Consider the following 20648-nt stretch of genomic DNA (forward strand, 5'->3'; position numbering starts at 1 on the left):
CATGATGAGGGTAGAGCTCCACATAAGACAACTGTAAACATGTTGCTCCTGCAGTTTGTATCAGTGATCACTGTGGTTAGAAACTGTTGCGAAAGGATGATGACTCAAGTTTTTAGATGAGCTGAGAGGACTCAAACACAAAGACCTCAAAGGCTCAGACAAAAGACACAAAGACGCACGGAGAAAAGGCTGATGGGAGAAGGCATTGAAGAAGAGGATGGGAGTAGGAGAGAGAGATCGGGCTGTGCTGTGAATGAAGGGCTAATTCATTTTTTCTTTTCCGTCTGGTTCACGCCTGGCTGCTGCTGTTAGTCAGACAAAGGAGTGAGCGGGTCTCAGCCTCCATGCCATGTTGGTCTGAAGGATCCATTTTAGTCTGCCAATCAAAATGAACCCAGGTCATTTACATACCAGATCCACCAGGGCCCACTGAAAACCTGTGGAGCAGCTCCCCCTAGAGTTCTGTGAGTGGACACTGCATCTGCTCTGCAGACGTAAACCACGTGTCCACTCTCATGTAGGGAGCATTTGATCTGCAGATTGAATTAAACACATTTCAAATGTTTACTTATAATCAGTAAATGAATTCAGACATTATTAGAGAGGAACTTTAAAAAAATAACCTTGCCTGACTCTTATTTAGGGAGGAAAAAGTTCAAGAACCCTGATTTAACAGAGACACAGCAGGGATGTGTGCTCTCTCATGTATCGAGTACTAAATGTGTCAAATGTATTAAGCACTTTTAAATGTTTAGCTCTAACCAGGAAATGAATTCAGATAATTTAAGAGAAGCTTTACAATGTACAGTTTAAAGGATTCAAGGATTCTTTATTGTCATTCACCACAAAGAAAACACGACAGTGCAGTTACTCAGTTCTCTGACTAACAATCAAAAATAGTAAACAGCCAACTAAAAATATAATCATTTATATATGAAATAAACAAGTAAATAAATATATTACCTATTAAATCATTTCAGAGATGTGGAGGTTTAGCACAGTTTAACATTGTCACAGTATCCAGAAAAGCAGCAATTCTTCGGCCTCACCAGGATGCTGTGCAGCCTCCATCCCAAATGGAGGAGGGAAAACGGTCCATAGCAGGCAAAAGATTACTGCTGTAAAACTGTTTAATTCTCTTCCTAACTTAACCCCCCCCCACACATCTATTTTAAAATGTAAAACATTTTAAATTTAAAATTAATTAATAAATTATGATGTCGATTCACAGACTCCAGCCTATGCCATTATGGCTGAACACTCATATGGGCTAATGATTCCGGGTCCACCTCCCCTTCTTCCTCCTAAACCCTCTTTTCCTCTTCTACTTCTCCTTCTACTTTTCCGTTTATAGCAGAACACAGAAGTAAGTGGATTTTTTATCTGTAGGATTTCGAGTTGCCAGGATGGCCTCTTCAAACACCTCCCTCACTCCTTCCTGAAAACGAGACAGAAAGAGACACTCAAATTTAACAAGAGGAAAAAAAGATTTCTACTTCAGAGAGAGGTGGAGGAGTTATCAGATCAAAATAAAGATCTATTTCCTAGCAGAGTATCAAGATAAACAGGAAATATTGTGAATATAAACTGTTTATTTTGATACTCTACAAGGAAAAATCTAAGATGTGAGAAATCATGATGGTCTCTGCAGTCCTGCTGACGTGCCTCTGAAACATTGCATGGACGTTGAGTACAGCGCCTCTGTGCTGGCACACTGGGGAGGTGGCTCCCCTGTTTGCCACAGACTGTTCCTTCCTTGAAAGGCACTGATCAAACCTCAGATTCAGGAAGAGAAAGGCAGTTTTTATCCTGGTCCTTGAACACACTGCATCAAGTATTTATCCTCTGAACATATTCAAAGGTGCGTGGCAGTTTTATATTGTAAGGTAGAGACCTGACAATAATACAAAGAAAACAGAGAAATACAAAGAAAACCCCAACAGCCATATGAGCCCCTATGAGCAAGCACTTTGTTGACAGAAGGAAAAACTCCCTTTTAACAGGAAGAAACCTTCAGCAGAACCAGGGTCAGGGAGGGGCGGGGCCATCTGCCGTGGCCAATTGGGGTGAGAGAAGGAAGACAGGACAAAAGACATGCTGTGAAAGAGAACCAGAGATTAATAATAACTAATGATTCAATCCAGAGAGGCATAGTGAGTGAAGAAGAAACACTAAATGCATCATGGGAATCCCCCAGCACCCTCGACCTATTGTAGTGTAACTAAGGGGGGATTCAAGGTCACCTGTTCCAGCACTAACTATATGCTTTAATAAAAGGAAAGTTTGAAGCCTAATCTTGAAAGTAGAGATAGTGTCTGTCTCCTGAATCCAAACTGGAAGCTGGTTCCACAGAAGAGGGGCCTGAAAACTGAAGGCTCTCCCTCCCGTTCTACTTTTAAATACTCTAGGAACAACAAGTAGGCCTGCAGAGCGAGAGCGGAGCGCTCTAATAGGGTGATATGGTACTACAAGGTCATTAAGATAAGGTGGGGCCTGATTATTTAAGACCTTGTATGTGAGGAGCAGGACTTTGAATTCAATTCTGGATTTAACAGGAAGCCATTGAAGGGAAGCCAAAACAGGAGAAATCTGCTCTCTCTTTCTAGTCCCTGCAGCAAGAGTACTGAAGCCGTCTCAGGGAGTTTTCAGGACATCCTGATAGTAACGAATTACTGTAGTCTAGCCTAGAAGTAATACATGCATGAACTAGTTTTTAGTGTCACTCTGAGAAAGGTTCTGTTCATAATTGTTATTAATTTTTAGGCACAGAGGGTTTCCTCTTTCCCTGCTGAGGATGCTTTGGTTATTTTGGCTTCACTGCGTGATGAACTGCAGCTCGCAACTAAGGCCACTGTTCTCAGTTAGAAATGGGAGAGGAGCTGCTGCCTAAGAACAGGTGTGAGGTGAGAGTGGAGCAGGAGGTTGGCAGACTGATTTGTAGGGCAGTGGCTGCAGATACAAGCAGTGGAAATGAGCTTCCCCTGTGGGGTCTGGGCTCACCCACAGAGAGGGGATGCCGAAGCCTTCTGGGTGAGGTGCTGCGGGTATTAGAGTCATAGAGGCCAGTATTTTACTCAAATATGTTGAGCCATACTTAAAAATTTTGTTATGATCTTTAATTTTTGTGATTTGTAATTTTTTTATCTTAATTATTTAGTTTATGTTGCAATTTTAAACAGTATCATCGGTAAATTCACCATGCTTTGCTGATCTATTCTGTTTTAAGTTGGTAGATGTCGTAAAACGGGTGCACGTTGAGCCTCCATGTGGTGATTGTTTTTTTGTTTTGTTTTGTTTTTTTGCCTGTCCCATTTGGTTCTTTAGCCGTCAGAATTGTTGTCTGAAGACCAACAAGGATCGCCAATGGATTTACTTTGCCAAATGGATCATCACGGCCTTGCCGTATTGGTCCTTTTGATCGACCTTTGTTGTTATTATTTATTTTATTTTATTTTCAGTTGTTACAGACGGGAGAGACATGAGTGAGGGATAGGAAAGGGAGAAAGAAAGAGGAAGGAAAAGAAAAACAGAAGGGGAGAGGGACAGTGAGAAAGGGGGGGAGAAAAAAAAAAAATCTCCTGGATCACCTGTTGAGAGAAGAATAGAAAACAAGCAAAAAAAAAAAAAAAAAAAAAAAAACCAGAGCAACATACTAAACACAACACCATCACGTTAATCTAGCTAAGTGTAAACAGCAGTAAATACTAAATATTGAATGTTGTTGTGTAGCAAGCAGGACCGACAGCGCACAATGTGCTTGGAAATAGCAGCCAATGAAGGTGTAGTTTATGTCTATGAACAGTGAACACCCGTGTGCACACCTGTGTGGATCAGCGCGCTTGTATTCAAAAGGTTTCTCCATGTAATGGTCTGCTAGAGGATGTAGCGAGCCATAGCCCCGTCCCCCAGGGCATGAAGCAGGCATAGAGGAGATCCAGGCCCCAGACATCCAGAGGCCCCAGAGTGCGAGAGCCCAAGGAGGACCACCGGAGGGGCATCCGTGTCACCCTCCTGGGAAGAGCTGAGGAGAGCCCAGATGAGGGGTCACCCAGTAGCCACGGAGCAGAAGCCAGAGGGGGCTGCAGTGGCGTGCCCGCCGGCTCTGCCGGCAGCCAGCTGTGCCAGAGTGAACCGAGCCGCAGGCCCAGAGGCCACTCCCCAAACAAACTCTATACCCCAGGTCCAGGTACCCTCGCCCCTAGAGGTGGAAACGGCACCTAGACCAGTTACCCTTTCCCCCGGGGTGGAGGCAAGCAGACCGCTCCAGGCTCCGCAGCAGCAGGGAGGCCCCGCATCCTAGATCCCAATCGGACGGCCAACACCTCCTCCCAGCCCCCCCGCCCCAATGGCCAGCAGAGAACAGGAGTGTGTGAAGACCCCACACCTCCCTCCTCTCACTCATGTGTAGTGTTGCTGCGTGTTGTTCGAAGGTGCATTTAAAACACGGGAGAGCATGGTGCTGCCAGAGAGCAGCAGGTGTTAGCACGGCCCCTCCTGAGAACCCTCCATGTCTACATGGATTTAAAACTGAGAGGTGGGCACCGGCGCCAGAGGTGGGGTTGAATACACAGACCGTCCACTAGACGCTGTTAATGTGCCCACCTTCAAGGCCCTATATGTATGTGTTATGAGAGTGTGAGTAATGTGGATGTCTAAGTTGTGGAATAAAATTGAGGCACAAGTGGCCAAAAGGGGGGGGGGGGGGGGGGCACTAACCAGGTTATGACCACAACCCCTGGGTTAAGTCCTCCAGGGATAACGTCCCTAGGGATTCTCCAGACCCCGTAAGCCCGTCCCTACCTCCACATCAACCACAATGGCGAAGGCGGGACCAGACCACGACCCCCCGTGGTGGTGATTGTTTTAGATATATCAGGAGTATGTAACCAGGACCCCAACCTGAGATGTTTTGTAGTTATTTTTTACTTCCACTAGGTTTTGACAAATGGCTTTTGATGCCTTTTTATTAAGTGTAAAGACTTCCTGTGACTCTGTGAGTAATGATGATGTTCATATTTCTTTTATTCTTATTGCCCAAAACGTATAGATACCAAGGCTTCTTTCTCAACAGAGAATCCCACCAGCAGACTTATTTTTCTCTCTCTGTACCTGAGTCCGAGCCGAACACTCCATGTATTTAACGGCCTTCAGCTCATGAGCCAGTTCCTCGCCACTCGTAAAGGTCAGGGCTTGTTCCAGGGTGTTCTCGTTATCTCTCAGATCCACCTGAGTCCCAACCAGCAGGAATGGCGTCTTTGGAGAGAAGCGTAAAATCTCTGGCACCCACTGTAAAAAGACAAGCTAAAGGTTTGATGCAGTTTCACTGCAACCCTAACGATCTCTGCTCTGTGTGTGTTTATCCTTAGAGTTTGGCTCATTATATTTCTAGTTATGGAAGTAATTAAAGTGAAGGACATGAGCATCAAATTAGAAATAAAACACACAAACCATCTAAACGAACCTTGTCTGTGACGTTCTCAAAGGTTGAGGGCGATACGACAGAGAAACAGACAAGGAAGACGTCGGTGTCAGTGTACGTGTTAAGTCGGATGTTTTCGTAGTTCTCCTGACCTGCAGAGGCAGACACACACGAAAAAGATCCGCAACAAACAGTGCAACCAAAGCAAGGCAAATTTAAGCAGTTATCTCCGAGGCTGAAAAATGTGAAAAAAGAAACACTGCAGTTCCTTTAATATCCACTTGGGGCTAAAACTTTACAGCAGAAATAATTACATTCTCAACCTGATACAAAACACAGTTTTGTCATCTCTGGACTGATTTATTCCCTCATAGAAACTGTATGGTGGGTAATGTTTTTCTAAATCACCCATCAAGATACTGGTGAGGCTTAAAGTCAGTGGCATGGCTGCTTTGATTGACAGCTGTTGCCAGATAACTGTTCGTGTTTCATAAGTGCCGCAACCCAAAAATAAAGATTTCATAAGGAACTTCATAAGGACAGTGTAGTAAGATTTCAAATTGCTATAGGATCCTATCCATCACCAGCAGCTCCGAACATTACAGGAAATACTGCTACTAATATAAATATGCTACAGCTGTTGCTATTAGTATCTGTTTTGTTTCAGTTTATGTGTATTTTTTACCTGAAGTGTCACACAGTTGCAGATTGTACTCCTCGTCATTGATCTTCACTGTCTTCACACAGGTAGCAAACGACTGGGGGGACAGAAGGCAAGGAGTGAGGAAACAAAGAAAAAGACAGTAAACCTGTGAAAAACCTTGATTGCAGATGTACTCCAAACAAAACTGGAAGTAGACTTCTGGACTAGTTAAACCTCTGAACGAGTGTCGTCTCAGTTAGTCTGTGGAGCTGAACCAAAGCCACGTAGTTCCAGTGTTAAACAAAGATTACACTGCTGAAACAAAACATGTTTGTGGATGCTGACAGAATAAACTGGTGAAATCTGACCAAGTTTTGTTTAAGTGCCATAAATACACGAAAAGTTTCCCACTCTTATTAAACCTTAAAGGTGCTCATACGTTCCACACACTCACATAAATGCGTCAACGAGTTGGAGGTTCATCATCTTGACAAAGGACACCCATGAACTAGAGCAGCCAGAGATTGAATCCCTGACCTTTCGTTTTCACAGAACTGTAAGTAGATCTTGAGCAGTGTTGGATCAGATACTCAGTGGTCTGCAACCTGCCAGGTCTTTAGCACAAAGTCACTATAACACCTGAGCATATTGTGTGAGGACATAGCTGTCGAGAGGGAGCAGCAGGGTTCTCCCTCTGTATAACAAGCTTGGCAGCACTCCGGCTCATACTGATCCCCAGCAGATCCTCTAAATTCAAAGCTATAGCTGTTACGTTATACCTGCTCTTCTGTTCAAGTCTTAAGTCTTAAATCAGTCTCAAAGGGGATGGTTAGTGAGGGGTGAGTGTGCATGTATATATTTATATTATACAGGACCTCGTATGGGTATTCTGCAATTGATACATCAATACGTTTATATATCAACTGTTACGTAGACCATATGTAGTGAAAACTGTAAATGTTAATACACAGAACTTTAGACATATCCGCACATCATTAACAGACAGCAGCGATTACATTCCTGCGCTCTATGATACCGGCTCATATTGAATACTGTATTACAAGTTGGTCCTATACAAGCTTTGCTGCTATCGGGCCAATCGAAGTGTGCTACAAAGATCATTGAAAATATTAGATAAGGAACCTTTTTCATATCACCATTGTCAAATTTTAGATAAATACAAGTTTCAAAATTTTACTAATTTCAAATTATTTAAATCTGCCTGTCTAATATACAAAGTTCTTGTCATTGTTTGTTCTAGTATAATGTGATCACTGTTTTTGTCCTTGTCACATGACCTGTAAATATTGTCTCTGTATGTTATTACTAACTTGTGTTTAACACCAACCTGCCAGAGAGTCTGCAGATGGAAATTAGCCCAAGGCTATTTGTTAAAATATTCATTAATATGTATTGTCCCTCTTTCTAAATAAATAAATAAATGAATGTATTATCACAGCAGGGCTGCTGTACAACAAATGCGGAGTAGTAGTACTTCCAAATAAGCCGTTGAATGGTGTGACGGGGTGCCCAATCCCACTCCTCGAGAGCTATTGTCCTGCACCTTTTAGATCCATCCCTACTCCAACACAGATGAAACAAACGGTTGGATTACCTCTTCAGCATGCCATCAAGTTTGGCAAAGGCCTGATAACAAGCCATTCATCTGATTCAGGTGTGTCAGAACAAAGATGCATCTAAAAGCTGCAGGACGGTAGCTCTCGAGGACTGGAGTTGGACAGCCCTGCTCTAGGAGAAAGATTTGACACATTCACAGAGCTTCATCACATCATCACTACACTTTATACTGCAAGAGGCCCTGCAACACTACAGAGAAAACTGAACCCACTACCAACCCCCCCCCCAAAAAAAAAAAACAAAACAAAACAAAATCTGATGACCTATGGGCAAGAGCTTTGGAGACACTGGGAAGGAAATACTCTGTTTAAATAGGTAGAAACCTCAGGCGGAACCAGGCTCAGTGGGATGCAGAGATTAATAATAACTATCGATTACCCTCTTAAGCACCTATGTCCCCAGATACGGGGCAAAGGGGAGGAGATCACATTTACGGTTATGCGTGGGTGCTTAAGAGGTTAAATGCAGAGTGGTGCAAAAACACATAGTGGGTGAAAAGCTGACTAAAGGACAACTCGGTGCATGATGAGATCTATCACAGATCTACTGAAGGAGGTTTCAAGGTCACTGGCTCCAGCCCAAACTATACCATTTGCAAAAAAGAAAAGGAAACCTTCTGCCTGTGCTCAAAACTTCTGTCTGCGTAGGGCAACCCATCAGAAGGCGATGGCATAAAAATATGATAGCAATAGACATAAAGTCAAATCATATATTGGTCACATGCCAACACCGTGGTCACGCACAGACTAAATGTTGTGACTGCTGCTTCCTTTAGATTGACATCCTTGGCTGAAAGGCTCTCTTTAGTGGTTTTGGTGGGAACTGAACTGAACATCGAGTGAGTTCGATTTTTTAGTGAGAGGTAAAAATGCACCACTGTCAACTAAAGAGATGTTTTGTGTTACCAAAACAAAAGCTTTGCAGTGAAATGAATTCCAGTGACCAATCCTTTGATCGTGATCATCTTGTTTTCAAGATAACGGCCAGCAGATCAAACGGGTTTGTCTGCAGCGACGATTTTCACTTATTATGGTTGCTAACACTAACAAAACAAGCACAGAAACCAGAGTACAGCACTGTGATTCTGGATTTGACTTCCAAATGGTAGCACTTCTAGTTTTAGGGCATTTCAATATGTCGTCCACATTTTTGGTTATCTTGCAGGCGATCGAAAAGAACTGGAGGAAAACAGACGTATACCCTAGAGCATGTTTTTAAATGTATTTATATGTACTCATTCTCAACTGTATGCTATGTTTTAGTTATGGCGTGAAACAAGAGTCAGAAATACTCTGGAAAAACAATGTTACAGGTGACCTGTTTTCTTACTGCGGTGGTTATTTGTTAGATGAGTGACAGGAAACACCACCACAAGAGCCAGCACTGGCATGAAACAGCTCAACACAAAGCAAAGATTAAAGAAAGTATGCAGGGCACAGCTGGGAGATTAGAGAGGACACTCTGGTTATTCAACTTAAGGCCTGATGACTTAAAGGTTTAAGATACAACTACAGCACTGACAACGAGTTGTTAGATAGTTAATAACAACAGGAAAATATAGGCAGGAACAAGAAGGTTAATATTTATACAATCAATGAGACAATAAGCAATTAAGAGTGGCAGTGATGTAGTCACAGCCCATCACAATTCACAGGTTATTGCCCAGGAAACGAATGTGACCTTGACACTGAGCACAATTTAGGTGAAGAGCCGTAAGGTGAACACCATGTTTGTTTTTGTCCAGGTACGGCTGTGTGGCAGGAAGAAAGAACTCAAAATCATTCTTAAGCCCCTTTTCCATTAGTACCTACTTGTGTTTTCAGGGTTTTTCCTGTAGGTCATAGTACCTGGTACCAGCTACTTTTTAAATACCTACTCCATGGGGTTTTGAGCGATCCAAGGCGACCTGAAAATGTGACGTCAGAAGACTTCATGTCACCAAAAAACAACATTGTGGTTCTCGAGTCTGAAAAAAAGCCACAGACTGTGCGGCAGGTAGATCGTTGCCTCGACGTCCGCCTTTGTTGTGGCGTTCGTGTCACATACTAATCACATCGTGAGACTGTCGGCCGCGCTGCTTTAATAACCCCACGTGCATTAGGTGGTATCCCACTGTAATGGAAAACGAGTTGTGCCGCTTCGAGCCGATCCAAATAGGTACTAATGGAAAAAGAGCTTTAATGCTGCTGTTTTAACAGAATACAAAAGGCCAACACAGAAGCAGGGCAGGAAAGGGGAAACTGAAAACTCTGAAACACAGAGCAGGGAGACACAGGACCATGAATGAGGACGTGACAAAGGACAGGGGGAGACAAAAAATACTTACAAGATAACGAGGGGAGAGGAAACAAGTAGGAACACAGCTGAGGGAAACTAACATCATGATTTGGGAGGAAGTCGTCATGGTCCTGCATCTTTGACCCAGTGTCTTGAGTTTTTGTGTGCTCATGATGTGATCTGTGTTCAGCTCTGCTTCGTGCTTGTGAGTATTATATTATTTCCTAGTGCTTTTCAGTTTTGTTTTCTATGGTCTTCAGATGACAGCAGTTTCCTTTCTCTTCCAGTCTGTCCTAGTTTCTTCTCTGTGTTTTGTGCCTCATGTATGATGTCAGTCTTCTCTCCGTGTTGGTTTCCCTTCTGTCTTTGCGTTCTTCTGTTTCCGTGTTCGATAACATCTCGTTTTATTTTGATAGTCTTTCGTCTCATGTGCGTTATGTTCAGTTTTGCCCGAGTCGTCTCCACTCTGCCCTCATCTCCTCTTGTGTATTTAACCCCTCATTTTGTTTCTGTTCTTTGTTTTGCCCTCCATTGTCACGCATTTTCTAAGAAGCATTTTTTGCTTTAAAATATAAAAAATAAAAATCTTTTTGGCCCTTTCAGTAAAGAGCGACAAAGAGAAAGGAAATAAATGCACCGAAGAGCTGTGGGTCAGACTCCAACCCAGGCTGGCCACTTCCTGCCACTCAGCACATGGTCACCTGCTCATCCCAGTGATCTAAACCGGCACCCCTGACCTGCCTTTTTGATGCATTTTTGTAAGCGCTTATAAATAATAAAACAGGTTTTTGAGTTTTATATCTTCAGTGTCCTTCACTTTTGGTCCCATTGCCGTCCACCACACAGTGAACCTTGATGGAAGTTAAACTAAACACAGACTGACCTATTCGCCCATTCGTTCATTTTCATTGCTGACACTGGATTGCCCAATCAAATCTCCTAATGCGAGCGGTGTTGTGCCAAAAAGTGATTGTCTGCCAAAAACTGATTTCTGGTATTTGCCAAAAAAAGATTGCTCGTATTTAAACTGCTATAAATAACTTGTTGGTCTATAATATGTGAAACATATGTCAAACATATCCCACATGAATGATACCAAGTCATCTTGAGCCACAAACAACATTCCTGTAACAAGGTAGAAGCCACGATCAGTTTTTGGCAGTGATTGTTATATATCATTTATTTATGCAGTTAAAAAAAATCCTGTTGACATTAAAAATGTCTTTTGTAAGAGTAATCTGGCCAAGACGACAGCAGAAAGTGCAACAAATATTAGTTCTGTAAACATATTTTAAGTGGACAAAAAGGACTGAATTGGTTATAATGTAAGTACAATAACACAGAGTTATAAAGATACTTAAAAAACAGGTAATTTTTAAATTGTATATATAACCCCTTTGTAAACTCTGTTCACCAAACTCTATTTACCAACATACGTAAAGATATCACACATAAAAAACACACGGAAACATTGGAAATCAGTTTTTGGCAGGCGATCACTTTTTGGCACTACACTGTCCCTTCGCCCACCTGTGCGCTCACGCCGCTTAAGTTTCAGTGTTGAAGAAGTGGTGAAAAGCTGAGAGACAATGTTAGCTGTCAGGGTGCTGATGAACTTTATTACCAGTAACAACTAGAAAACAGACCTCACAGTCACAGGAGGCTGCTGCTGGCACCAGCTGTGGAGAAGTGAGGAAGAGACAGAGGAAGATGAATTCATGTGTTAAGAAAATAGATGGAGGGACAATTAGGAAGGGAGAGATTTCAGGTAAAACCAATGGCTACTCTGACCATGAGCCATCGCTAATAGCGAAAGTGTAACTTTAAGTTATTGTCAAGTGTATTATATCCGTCAATCAACAGAAATGATCCCCAGTCCAGCCCTTTGTCAGCATTACAATGACTGCACAGAGCCTTGCTTTCACTCTTCTACCTGCAGAGATTAGATAGTTACAACCATTTACCACTTCCTGTGTGACAGCATGGAGCCAAACACCGAGTATTCCAGAGAACACTCTTAAGTTAATAACAAGCTGGCTTTTGAGCCGTTTCACAGCTGGTGAATGGAAGCCACTTGACACTGTGCTGTTTTCGGATACTCACCGTGGGGAAATCTCCAATGGGAAGCTTGTCAGTTGTGTAGGAATTGAGCAGGCAGGTCTTTCCTGCTTCATAGTCACCCACCACCACACATTTAATGTCTTTCATCTGAGGAGAAGGAAGACACAGAATTTAAAGAAATAAAAAGGACAATATGAGGAAATAACACCTCTTTTCCACTAGCACTTACTCGGCTCGGCGCGACTCGCCTCGACTCGACAGTGATGGATCAAACAATACCGAAGCATCGGTGCATGTGTCAAACACACACCTCGCACCGGTGCGTGTATGGCTTTAAGAAAAACCACGTGACAGAAGCTAGGAGGACGATAGGAGCGCGTTAACAGTGCCGTTTGTGTGTTTACGGGTTTCACTCGTCATGAATGAATTCCAGCGATATCTGTAGGATGTCACCTTGGCCGCAAAATGCGACATTCGTCTTCTTTCTTATTAATAATAAACCGTAAAGCCTGTCTTCTCCCCTCACACACAGATACACATGAACTCCCACTTTTACAAGCACGTATTAGTCATTCCTATTATTTTTGTTCTGCTCCGTGTTATTCTATTTTGTCCAGTTAGAACTCTATCATCACTTGGTTAACTAAACAGGATTACTCATCACTCGTTTGCTGTCCACATGTCAAAGTGAACGAACTTCAGTCTGTCTCCAGGTTTCCTGCAATTACTTTTTAAACCGAGCAGATGTCGCTGTTGAGCGATTCACGGAAACAGTGTCAACAGCAAGCAGAGGATTAGTTTGTCATATCCTCCCGAGAATAACAGCCTTTTCATTTATGTCCTCTGTGATCGACATTAGCTTTGACTTATCTTATCCACTGACTTATTTGCTCTCTGGGTACTCTGGGTTTCTGCAACAGTCTCAAGATGTGAGTAACCCAAGTTAAATCACTAGACTTAACGCTCTAGTCCTATTTGAGTTAATATTCTCTAATCAACAAAAATGTACCCTTAGGCCCCCTCCTCGATTCAGAGATTTATGTAAATGGCCTTCTTGACTCCCTGCTCATACCAGCGTTCTTCCCTGTCCAGGATGTGTAAATCCTCATCATGGGGAGGCTACATCTTTCTTCATCTTACAATGCTGTGATTGCAGCAATTCTCTGTGAATGGTACTCATGGCCATTGATCAGATCAAGGAACTGACTTCACAGCCCATTGGTCATTCAGTGGTGCTAGTTTCAGTCACTGTGTAAATGTACTGTTAATAAGGTTTGGGGAAACCTGCAGTCAGCTGAGACCGAAGAAGTCAGTTGGCTGAGTGACGAAACGTTTCTACGTCCAGATGAACAGAATCAACCTTTTGGGAGTTAGCATTACTTCTGTTCTAACAAATAACATAAAACAACAAAACACGACATTAAATGAGAGGTCATTGAATTTATTGCTAGTTTTAAATACATTTTACTTTTAAAGTAAAATGATTGTAAAGCATATGAAAAAAAAGATCAAACAAGCTTGTAAAGATTTTTGGTTACCAGTTAATTTCAGTCTCTAACTATTATCTTACTCATCTTGTCAGTCAAAAACTGATGACTGACTGCACGGTGTTAGATAAAAGTCTACACAAGATGCAACTGGTTGTAAAATACAATATGCAGAATTCAAATAATACAAAACAAACAGATGCTTGCCTGATATATTCACAGAGGAGATTTGTGGGCTGTGGCCTACCTCAGTATCTTCTCCGGGTCAGTCAGGAGCTTTTCAGTATAATTCCAGCATCAGCGTCCTCGTGCTGTCACGCTTCATCAGAATTTTAACACTGATCTGAAGGTTGTTTGGCCTCGAGAATATACTCTCCGTAATAATAGTGACTCAGAGGAAATCTTCTGAGTGTGCTACTGTTTAATCATCCAGTCGGTCCTGTTCTGCACTCTTTTCAAAAACGAAACTATTTCAGTTCATTCCAGTTTTATCTCACGTGGATCAAACCAACAACGCATAATCTAATCTACATTTTGTTTACTTACTTACTTTCTGTTTTCTTTTATACTTTGTAGGAAGAATTTTGTAAAAAAAAAAAAAAAAAAAAAAAGAAAAGAAAAGAAAAGAAAAAAACATTCAGGAAGTGAAAACTGATCGATATTATTTAGATTATGGTTTTGGGTTAAATTACAATCATTGTCACAGAGCTCAGGTTCTTTGTTTGCCATGGTGACACTGACCTTGAGTCAGTGTCACCTTATGTTCTACCTGTTCACACCTGCTGGAGTGTGACGCATTCAAGTTCCCTTCCTCCCTTATTGCATGAGGTATAAACATTTTAGTGCTTTTGATCTATAAAAGTTTCTCTTCATTTTTGTGAAATGTGTACATAAGGTTTTAATTTTGCTTTTAAGAAAGGAAACCAAGACCATCTCCTGCCTGCCAGCTTCATCTTCAACATCCTTTGCCCAGTATATCGACTATCCCTCCTCTGGACATGTTCAAACCACTTCATCCTTGCCTCTCTAACTTTGTCTCCCTCTATTATACTCATTTCTAATTCTGTCCATCCTGGTGACTCTCAGTGGATGGTATCTGCAGCCCTGCTTCCTCAGTCGCTGTGCAAATCTCACAGCAGGAATGTCATTCTCACCACTCTTAACTCAGCTCTCAAGTGGTTAAAATGTTGTTGTTTTTTTAATTTTATTGAAAACGTCCTGACCTTGGACAGAAAACTGCAAAAATATTGGCCTAATGTACAGTAAAAGTGTTCAGACACAAAAATGAAGTGTGAAAGATTTATTTCAAATCATAATAACGACAAAGACAATGCGTAACCAACTACTGTGCAGTTCACTTAAGTCTCACCACATACATTCAGCAGCCACTTTATTAGGTTCGCCTGTTCAATTCAATTCAATTAAATCCATCCATCAGTTCGCTTCCGCTTATCCTTTTCAGGGTCGCGGGGGGCGCTGGAGCCCATCCCAGCTGTCATAGGGCGAGAGGCGGGGTACACCCTGGACAGGTCGCCAGTCTGTCGCAGGGCTAACACACAGAGACAGACAACCATTCACACTCACATTCACTCGCACATTCACACCTAGTGGCAATTTGGATTATCCAATTAACCTATCCCCACAAGTTGTATGTCTTTGGACGGTGGGACCCATATGGAAAAGATGTATATAAATCTTATAAAGTTTGTATCTGTCTTGTGTGAAATTTGTATGAAAAGCATATAAGAATGAAAACAGATATAAGATCCCTTGAAAAATTATATAATGAAACTTGTATGTTTTGGATACTTACTAAAACAATGTATGAAAGTAATGAGAAAGTGGCCACTTTCATGAGTAATCACATATAAGTTTTTACTATTTCTTTTCCATATGGGGAGGAAGCCAGAGTACCCGGAGGGAACCCACGCAGACACGGGGAGAACATGCAAACTCCACACAGAAAGACCCCGGCCTGATGGTGGAATTGAACTCAGGACCTTCTTGCTGTGCGGCAACAGTGCTAACCACCGTGCTGCTCAATTCAATTCGATTCGATTCGATTAAATTCAATTCAGCTAACATTTTCTTCAGCTTTTGACCTTTTCCTTCAGCTGCGTGAGCACTCAGCGAAGGTATACGAGGGGCTGGTTGCATTAGGAGATCTGACTGGACAATTGAGTGTGGGCAATAAAAATGAATGAAAGGGCACATCAAGGCAGCTAGGATTTACCAGCTGTACGCTGGCTTTGTGCAACAGTCTTAAGCTTACGAGTCAGTTCCTCTCCACTTGTGAAGGTCACAGCGTGTTGGTTTCTCTGGGCCAGCTTCTCCAGGGTGTGGCTGTCATCTCTTAAATGCACCTGAGTCCCGACCAACAGGAAGGGCGTCCCCGGGCAGTGGTGTGAAATCTCTGGCACCCACTGTTGAAAAATCAAGGTCAGGTTTGATGGGCTTTTACTGCAACAACTGACCTGTAGCTCTGTGTGTGCGCGAATATCTCTGAAGTTAGAAACCAAACAAAATTAACTTTGAGTTTGTCAAGACCAAATTTGAATTTAAAAGCAAGCTGAGTGTATTTTTGGACGAGTCTTTGAACTGAGGAGAAGAATTTCACATTTTAGTTTGTTGATTATTATACAAACGATTCTCTCAGACAAGTGCCCGTTTACTTTTTACCCATTATGAGCATCACTCATTATTATCTGCCAGTAATTAAGGTTAGGATATGTATTTTTTTTATTCCAATCCATTCAGCATTTAAATAACCTTTATCAGATTTAATGGTTCTGTTACAGACTTTTCAAAAAAGTGTTTTGCTTTTCTTTCACAAATGTGGGGATTAAATTGTGTTAAAATGTACAAGACAGTGATGTCAGTGATGAGGACCCAGGCACAGAGAGACTTGATGCATTTAAGAATCTTATGATTTAATAAAGAAATTTGCAGACTTGCACAGAGAGGGTAAATTTATGATGACTGATAACGGAGACGAAGATAACAGACGATGAGGACAGGGAGGAACAGGGGTTTAAATGCACCAAGGAGACAGTCAGAGGGAACTCGGGACAACTGGAGACATTTAAGGATGCAGGGACTGACAGAGACAGGGAAGAAGTCTCATCGTGATGAGTAAAGGTTATGTTGCCTGGCTGGGCAGCTCTCTGGGTGCTCAACATCCCCAAAGCTCTGATCCTTGAATCGCTCCTGGTCCCAGCTGTGTTTCCCTCCTGTCTCTCATTCCCTGATTGCTTCCTGTGTATTAAGCCCTGTGTTTTCTTTGGTCTGCGTTGCAGTCTACCCTCATCCTCTGCTGTGTGTTCTCACTGTCTGTATTGCGTAAGTTTATTTTGCATTTTCAGTTTTGTTACTTTTTGAGTTAGCATTAAAGCTGCAGCTGTGTGTCTGCACTTTGGGCCCTGTCCTGCTTGCACACAGCCTTCACATGACAGAAGATCACGGCCATTACATGGACCCAGCAGGTGAGCCCGTCCAGCCGTTTTCCTCATGTTCTGGAGGCTCAGGAGAATTCACTCAGCTACCTGATTATCATCCACCATTACTACATCATCTTAAACTTCTATCCATAGGTCAAATATTAGCTCACTTATTAACTCAGTCACCAGCTCAGTCATCTGCTCAGCTGCCTGTTCAGCTAGAGGTCTCTGCATCTGCTGGCCCTGTGTCTGTCTCTGCAGTTCAGGAGAACAGTTTCAGCTGCCTTCCTCCTCTGGAGGGTCCGAGGGATCGCTCAGCCATCTCCTGTTCAAGGGATCGCTTCAGCCGTCCTCTGTCTTCGCTGAGGGGCCTGTGGAGCAGCTTCAGCCGTCCATTATCGCTGAAGGGTCCAAGGAAGGATTTCAGCACCTTGTGTCCGCTGACCGCTCTGAGTCCGCTAAGCCACCTCCTGAGTCTCCAACTGCAGCTTCCACGCTGTGTGGTCCTGCCTCATTTGGTCCACAACATGCTCGGATGGCACATCCATGTCCAGTACACCTGGCTCTTTTACGGCCGCCAACTCAACGTCGCCGGCTACTTTAGGGGCCACACTGGCTGGACATCATCGCTGTCATGGACGGCCTCCTGTACTGCGTCGCCACCGCTGCCTTCTGCGCAGCCATTTTTGGACTCTGTATTGCATGTTTATTTTGAATTTTCAGTTTTGCTACTTTTTGAGTTAGCATTAAAGCTGTTTTTGAGTGCTCCTTCAACCTCAAACTGAACTTGAATTAAAAGGATATGAAAGTGAGCTTTAAGATGACATTTGAAAGATTCTGCAGTATGAATATTAAGCAGCAGTTGTCCTGATTCTTGGATATTGAGGATAGGAAAAAACCAACACTGGCCCAGATGAGTTCAGTCAAATGATGATTTCATTAAACACACGCGTGGGAAGATGTGCACTGTAACACGTCAACATAGATCTCCGCTAAAAAGCACACTTCAAAATGGTTTTAATATGTCAGGGTTCAGCCCCTTCTGCGTCAGCAAAGAATATAACATGCATAAGTTGCAGTTAATGACGGTTAGACAAATTTCCATTATCAGCAACATTTTACCATACATGGCTGTTTCTTTCAACTGTCTCACCCCCAGATGTTTCCCGTTGACTTGTCCAGTTTTCATCAACTGTTGCTTATGCAGGCACAAATGCAGTTACCAGCAAAATGTCTTCCTGGCCTCTGGCCCAGACTTTCTTCTGTAATTAACTGTGTTTGTAAGCATGTATGCATTAACCTTCTACACTCGAAGTTACTTACACAATAAATCGTTGGGACCATCACGCCAGACAAAGCTTATGACCTTAAATGGACTGAGCGTCAACTCTTCATGAGCACATTTGCAATGTGTACATAAAAATAACTACAACTACACCTTTAATAAAAGTTTTAATAAAATGCCAGTAATGAAAGCCATGTTTAGCAACAACATATTTTCTGTTATTTCCACACAGTTCATTCCAGAGTCTTAAAACTGTGACTGCAAACTCCCGATCCAAATCGAGACCTCTGCTGCACTATGAGCATCTGGCTAGAAGATCTTAGGCCCTTTTGGGGTTAAATAAGTTGAGCTGGTTGGTTAAATAGCTGGGTACGACACCATTTAAAACTTTAAAAGTAAGGAAAATCTTAAAACCATTAGAAAAATGGACAGGAAGCCTGTGAAAACCTGCTAAAAGTGGAGTGATGTGATCATGCAGCGGCATTTTGGACTAACTGCAAACGATAAAGAGAAGAGTGTTTCAGACCTAAACACAGAGGATTACAGTGGTCCAAACTAGGCCTGAAGGCATGAACACATTTTTCAAGGTCTTTTGGAAGAAGATGTGATTTTGTTTTGGTGATTTCACATAACTGATTAACATCTGGTCTTTACAACTGCGGTCGGTTGCTTCTCAGATTTAAAAGAAGTATCGAAAAACACTGATTTTTAACAATCAGAGAACAATGAGAAGCAAATAATGCAGCAACAACGTTGCTGACAGGTGAGTGTTTTGTTTTCTTCTCCTCGGTTTCATCTGTGATTTCAACATATATGTGTATATATAAAAAAAAAATTAAAAAAAATTTACACATAACATATAATATAATTGCAAGGAGGTATTTCTGTAGTCTATTGATACTAGATAGTGGAAAAGGGGTGGGATTAAATAAGCTTATGCTTCTTCCTGCTCCTTTTTGAACATGAACGTTATTTGGAGTTGTGGTTGCTCGTTTTCCTTTTGTTTTGCTTTGTTCATTTGTCTCTTTTAATTCTATTTTTTTGTACTTTTTCAACATGTTCAAAATAAAGATTCAATCAATCAATCAATCAATCAATGGTATGGTATGACAGTTTAAGCAAATAGTAAGATGTGTATAAATATTGTCATTTTATAGATAATCAACTTTCAATTGATCTGTAGAAAAATATATAAATTAATTATTTTGATAGTTATTTAAAGTTTTAGTAGTAGTCAATGTTGATGTATGTTCTGATAAGGAATTTTTAAACTTTTTTTTGTTGTGTTGTTGTTGTTGGTTTTTTTTTTTTTTATAAATTAATGTTTTTAACAGGCATACTGAGGTTTCCTTTAACTGACAGTCTTTGAGAGTTTGAATTTAAAGGGAAGCCTGTGAAGAGAATCACCTCATTAAATTAAGTCAGTATCTCCATCAAATTAGAAACAAACACAGATACCAGCTAAACAAACCTCTGTGACGTTCTGGAAAGATGACAGTGATTCAAATTGGGACAATGGCTGCTTTGACTGACTGGTGTTCCTCAGTGTCTGTCATCAAAGGTTTGACTGATACAGGATTTTTCCACACCAATGACTTCATCAAAGGTGCTGATGAGAATAGGGCTCTGTGGAAATCAAGTCAGAAAATTGAGATTTCATGGGTTAAACACTGAGACAATATTGTTTAAGTTTAAAAGTTGGATTAGGTAGAGGATCAATAGGATCCTCTAGGTCCATGATCCTGTTGGGGGTGACATATCTACAAGAAACCTAAAGAAGTCCAGACGCTTTTCTTTCTAAGCCCCTGAGACAACGATGACCTGGATGACTGAGAACCTTCACACACACTGTACAGTAGAATTTTTTAATTTAATAAACTGAGCTTAGATGTATTTTTTTTTACCTAATTTTACCTTGTCAAACATTCCCAGAGTGTACGTCTCTCCACCAACAATCACTGTCACAGCATACCTGTCAAACACCTGGAGAAAACAGGGAACAAAAGACATAAACAAAGATAAGTAAACATGCAAATGCAGCAGAATCGTTACAGCATGACTAAACAGAGTCAAACTGATTTATGAAATGAGCTGAGCACTTTCATGAATATTAGTTTGCAGCTGTTCAGGTAAGCAGATGTGTCATGTCTTGCGTTACTCCTCCTTACTCACGTTCAGGCTTCTGCCACGTGTGTTAACAAGCAGCTTATCCCAACATTCCTGGTAACCTCGGCTCTGGACGTGAGTGGATGCAGGAAGGGTTTTATAGCTGCTGCGCTTACTTGAATACTTACTTTCAAACTTCAAACACACAACAACAGAAATTGGTCCACACTGTATTTGTGAGAACACAATACACAACCCACTTCGATTGGTTTTGCATGTATGTGCGTTTGTACTG

General features: G+C 41.8%; 1 protein-coding gene across 2 annotated transcripts; it reads right to left on the minus strand.

Moving 5' to 3' along the window:
• Positions 1-819: 819 nt before the first annotated feature.
• LOC309698586 (cell division control protein 42 homolog) lies at positions 820-13977 on the minus strand. 2 transcript variants are annotated; one of them, XM_082521121.1, is made up of 6 exons: positions 13773-13977; positions 12081-12185; positions 6105-6177; positions 5462-5571; positions 5110-5286; positions 820-1438 (listed from the first exon to the last, which is right to left on the minus strand). In XM_082521121.1, exons 2-6 carry the CDS (start codon positions 12183-12185, stop codon positions 1349-1351), a joined length of 555 nt encoding a protein of 184 aa, XP_082377247.1. In that variant the 5' UTR covers positions 13773-13977; the 3' UTR covers positions 820-1348. The 2 variants fall into 2 exon arrangements, with proteins under 2 accessions (XP_082377247.1, XP_082377246.1); XM_082521120.1 differs by lacking the exon at positions 13773-13977 and adding an exon at positions 12268-12740.
• Positions 13978-20648: the final 6671 nt, after the last annotated feature.

The sequence above is a fragment of the Aulonocara stuartgranti genome, assembly GCF_965226115.1.
Source record: "Aulonocara stuartgranti genome assembly, chromosome: 22".
In the NCBI taxonomy this organism is placed as follows: domain Eukaryota; kingdom Metazoa; phylum Chordata; class Actinopteri; order Cichliformes; family Cichlidae; genus Aulonocara; species Aulonocara stuartgranti.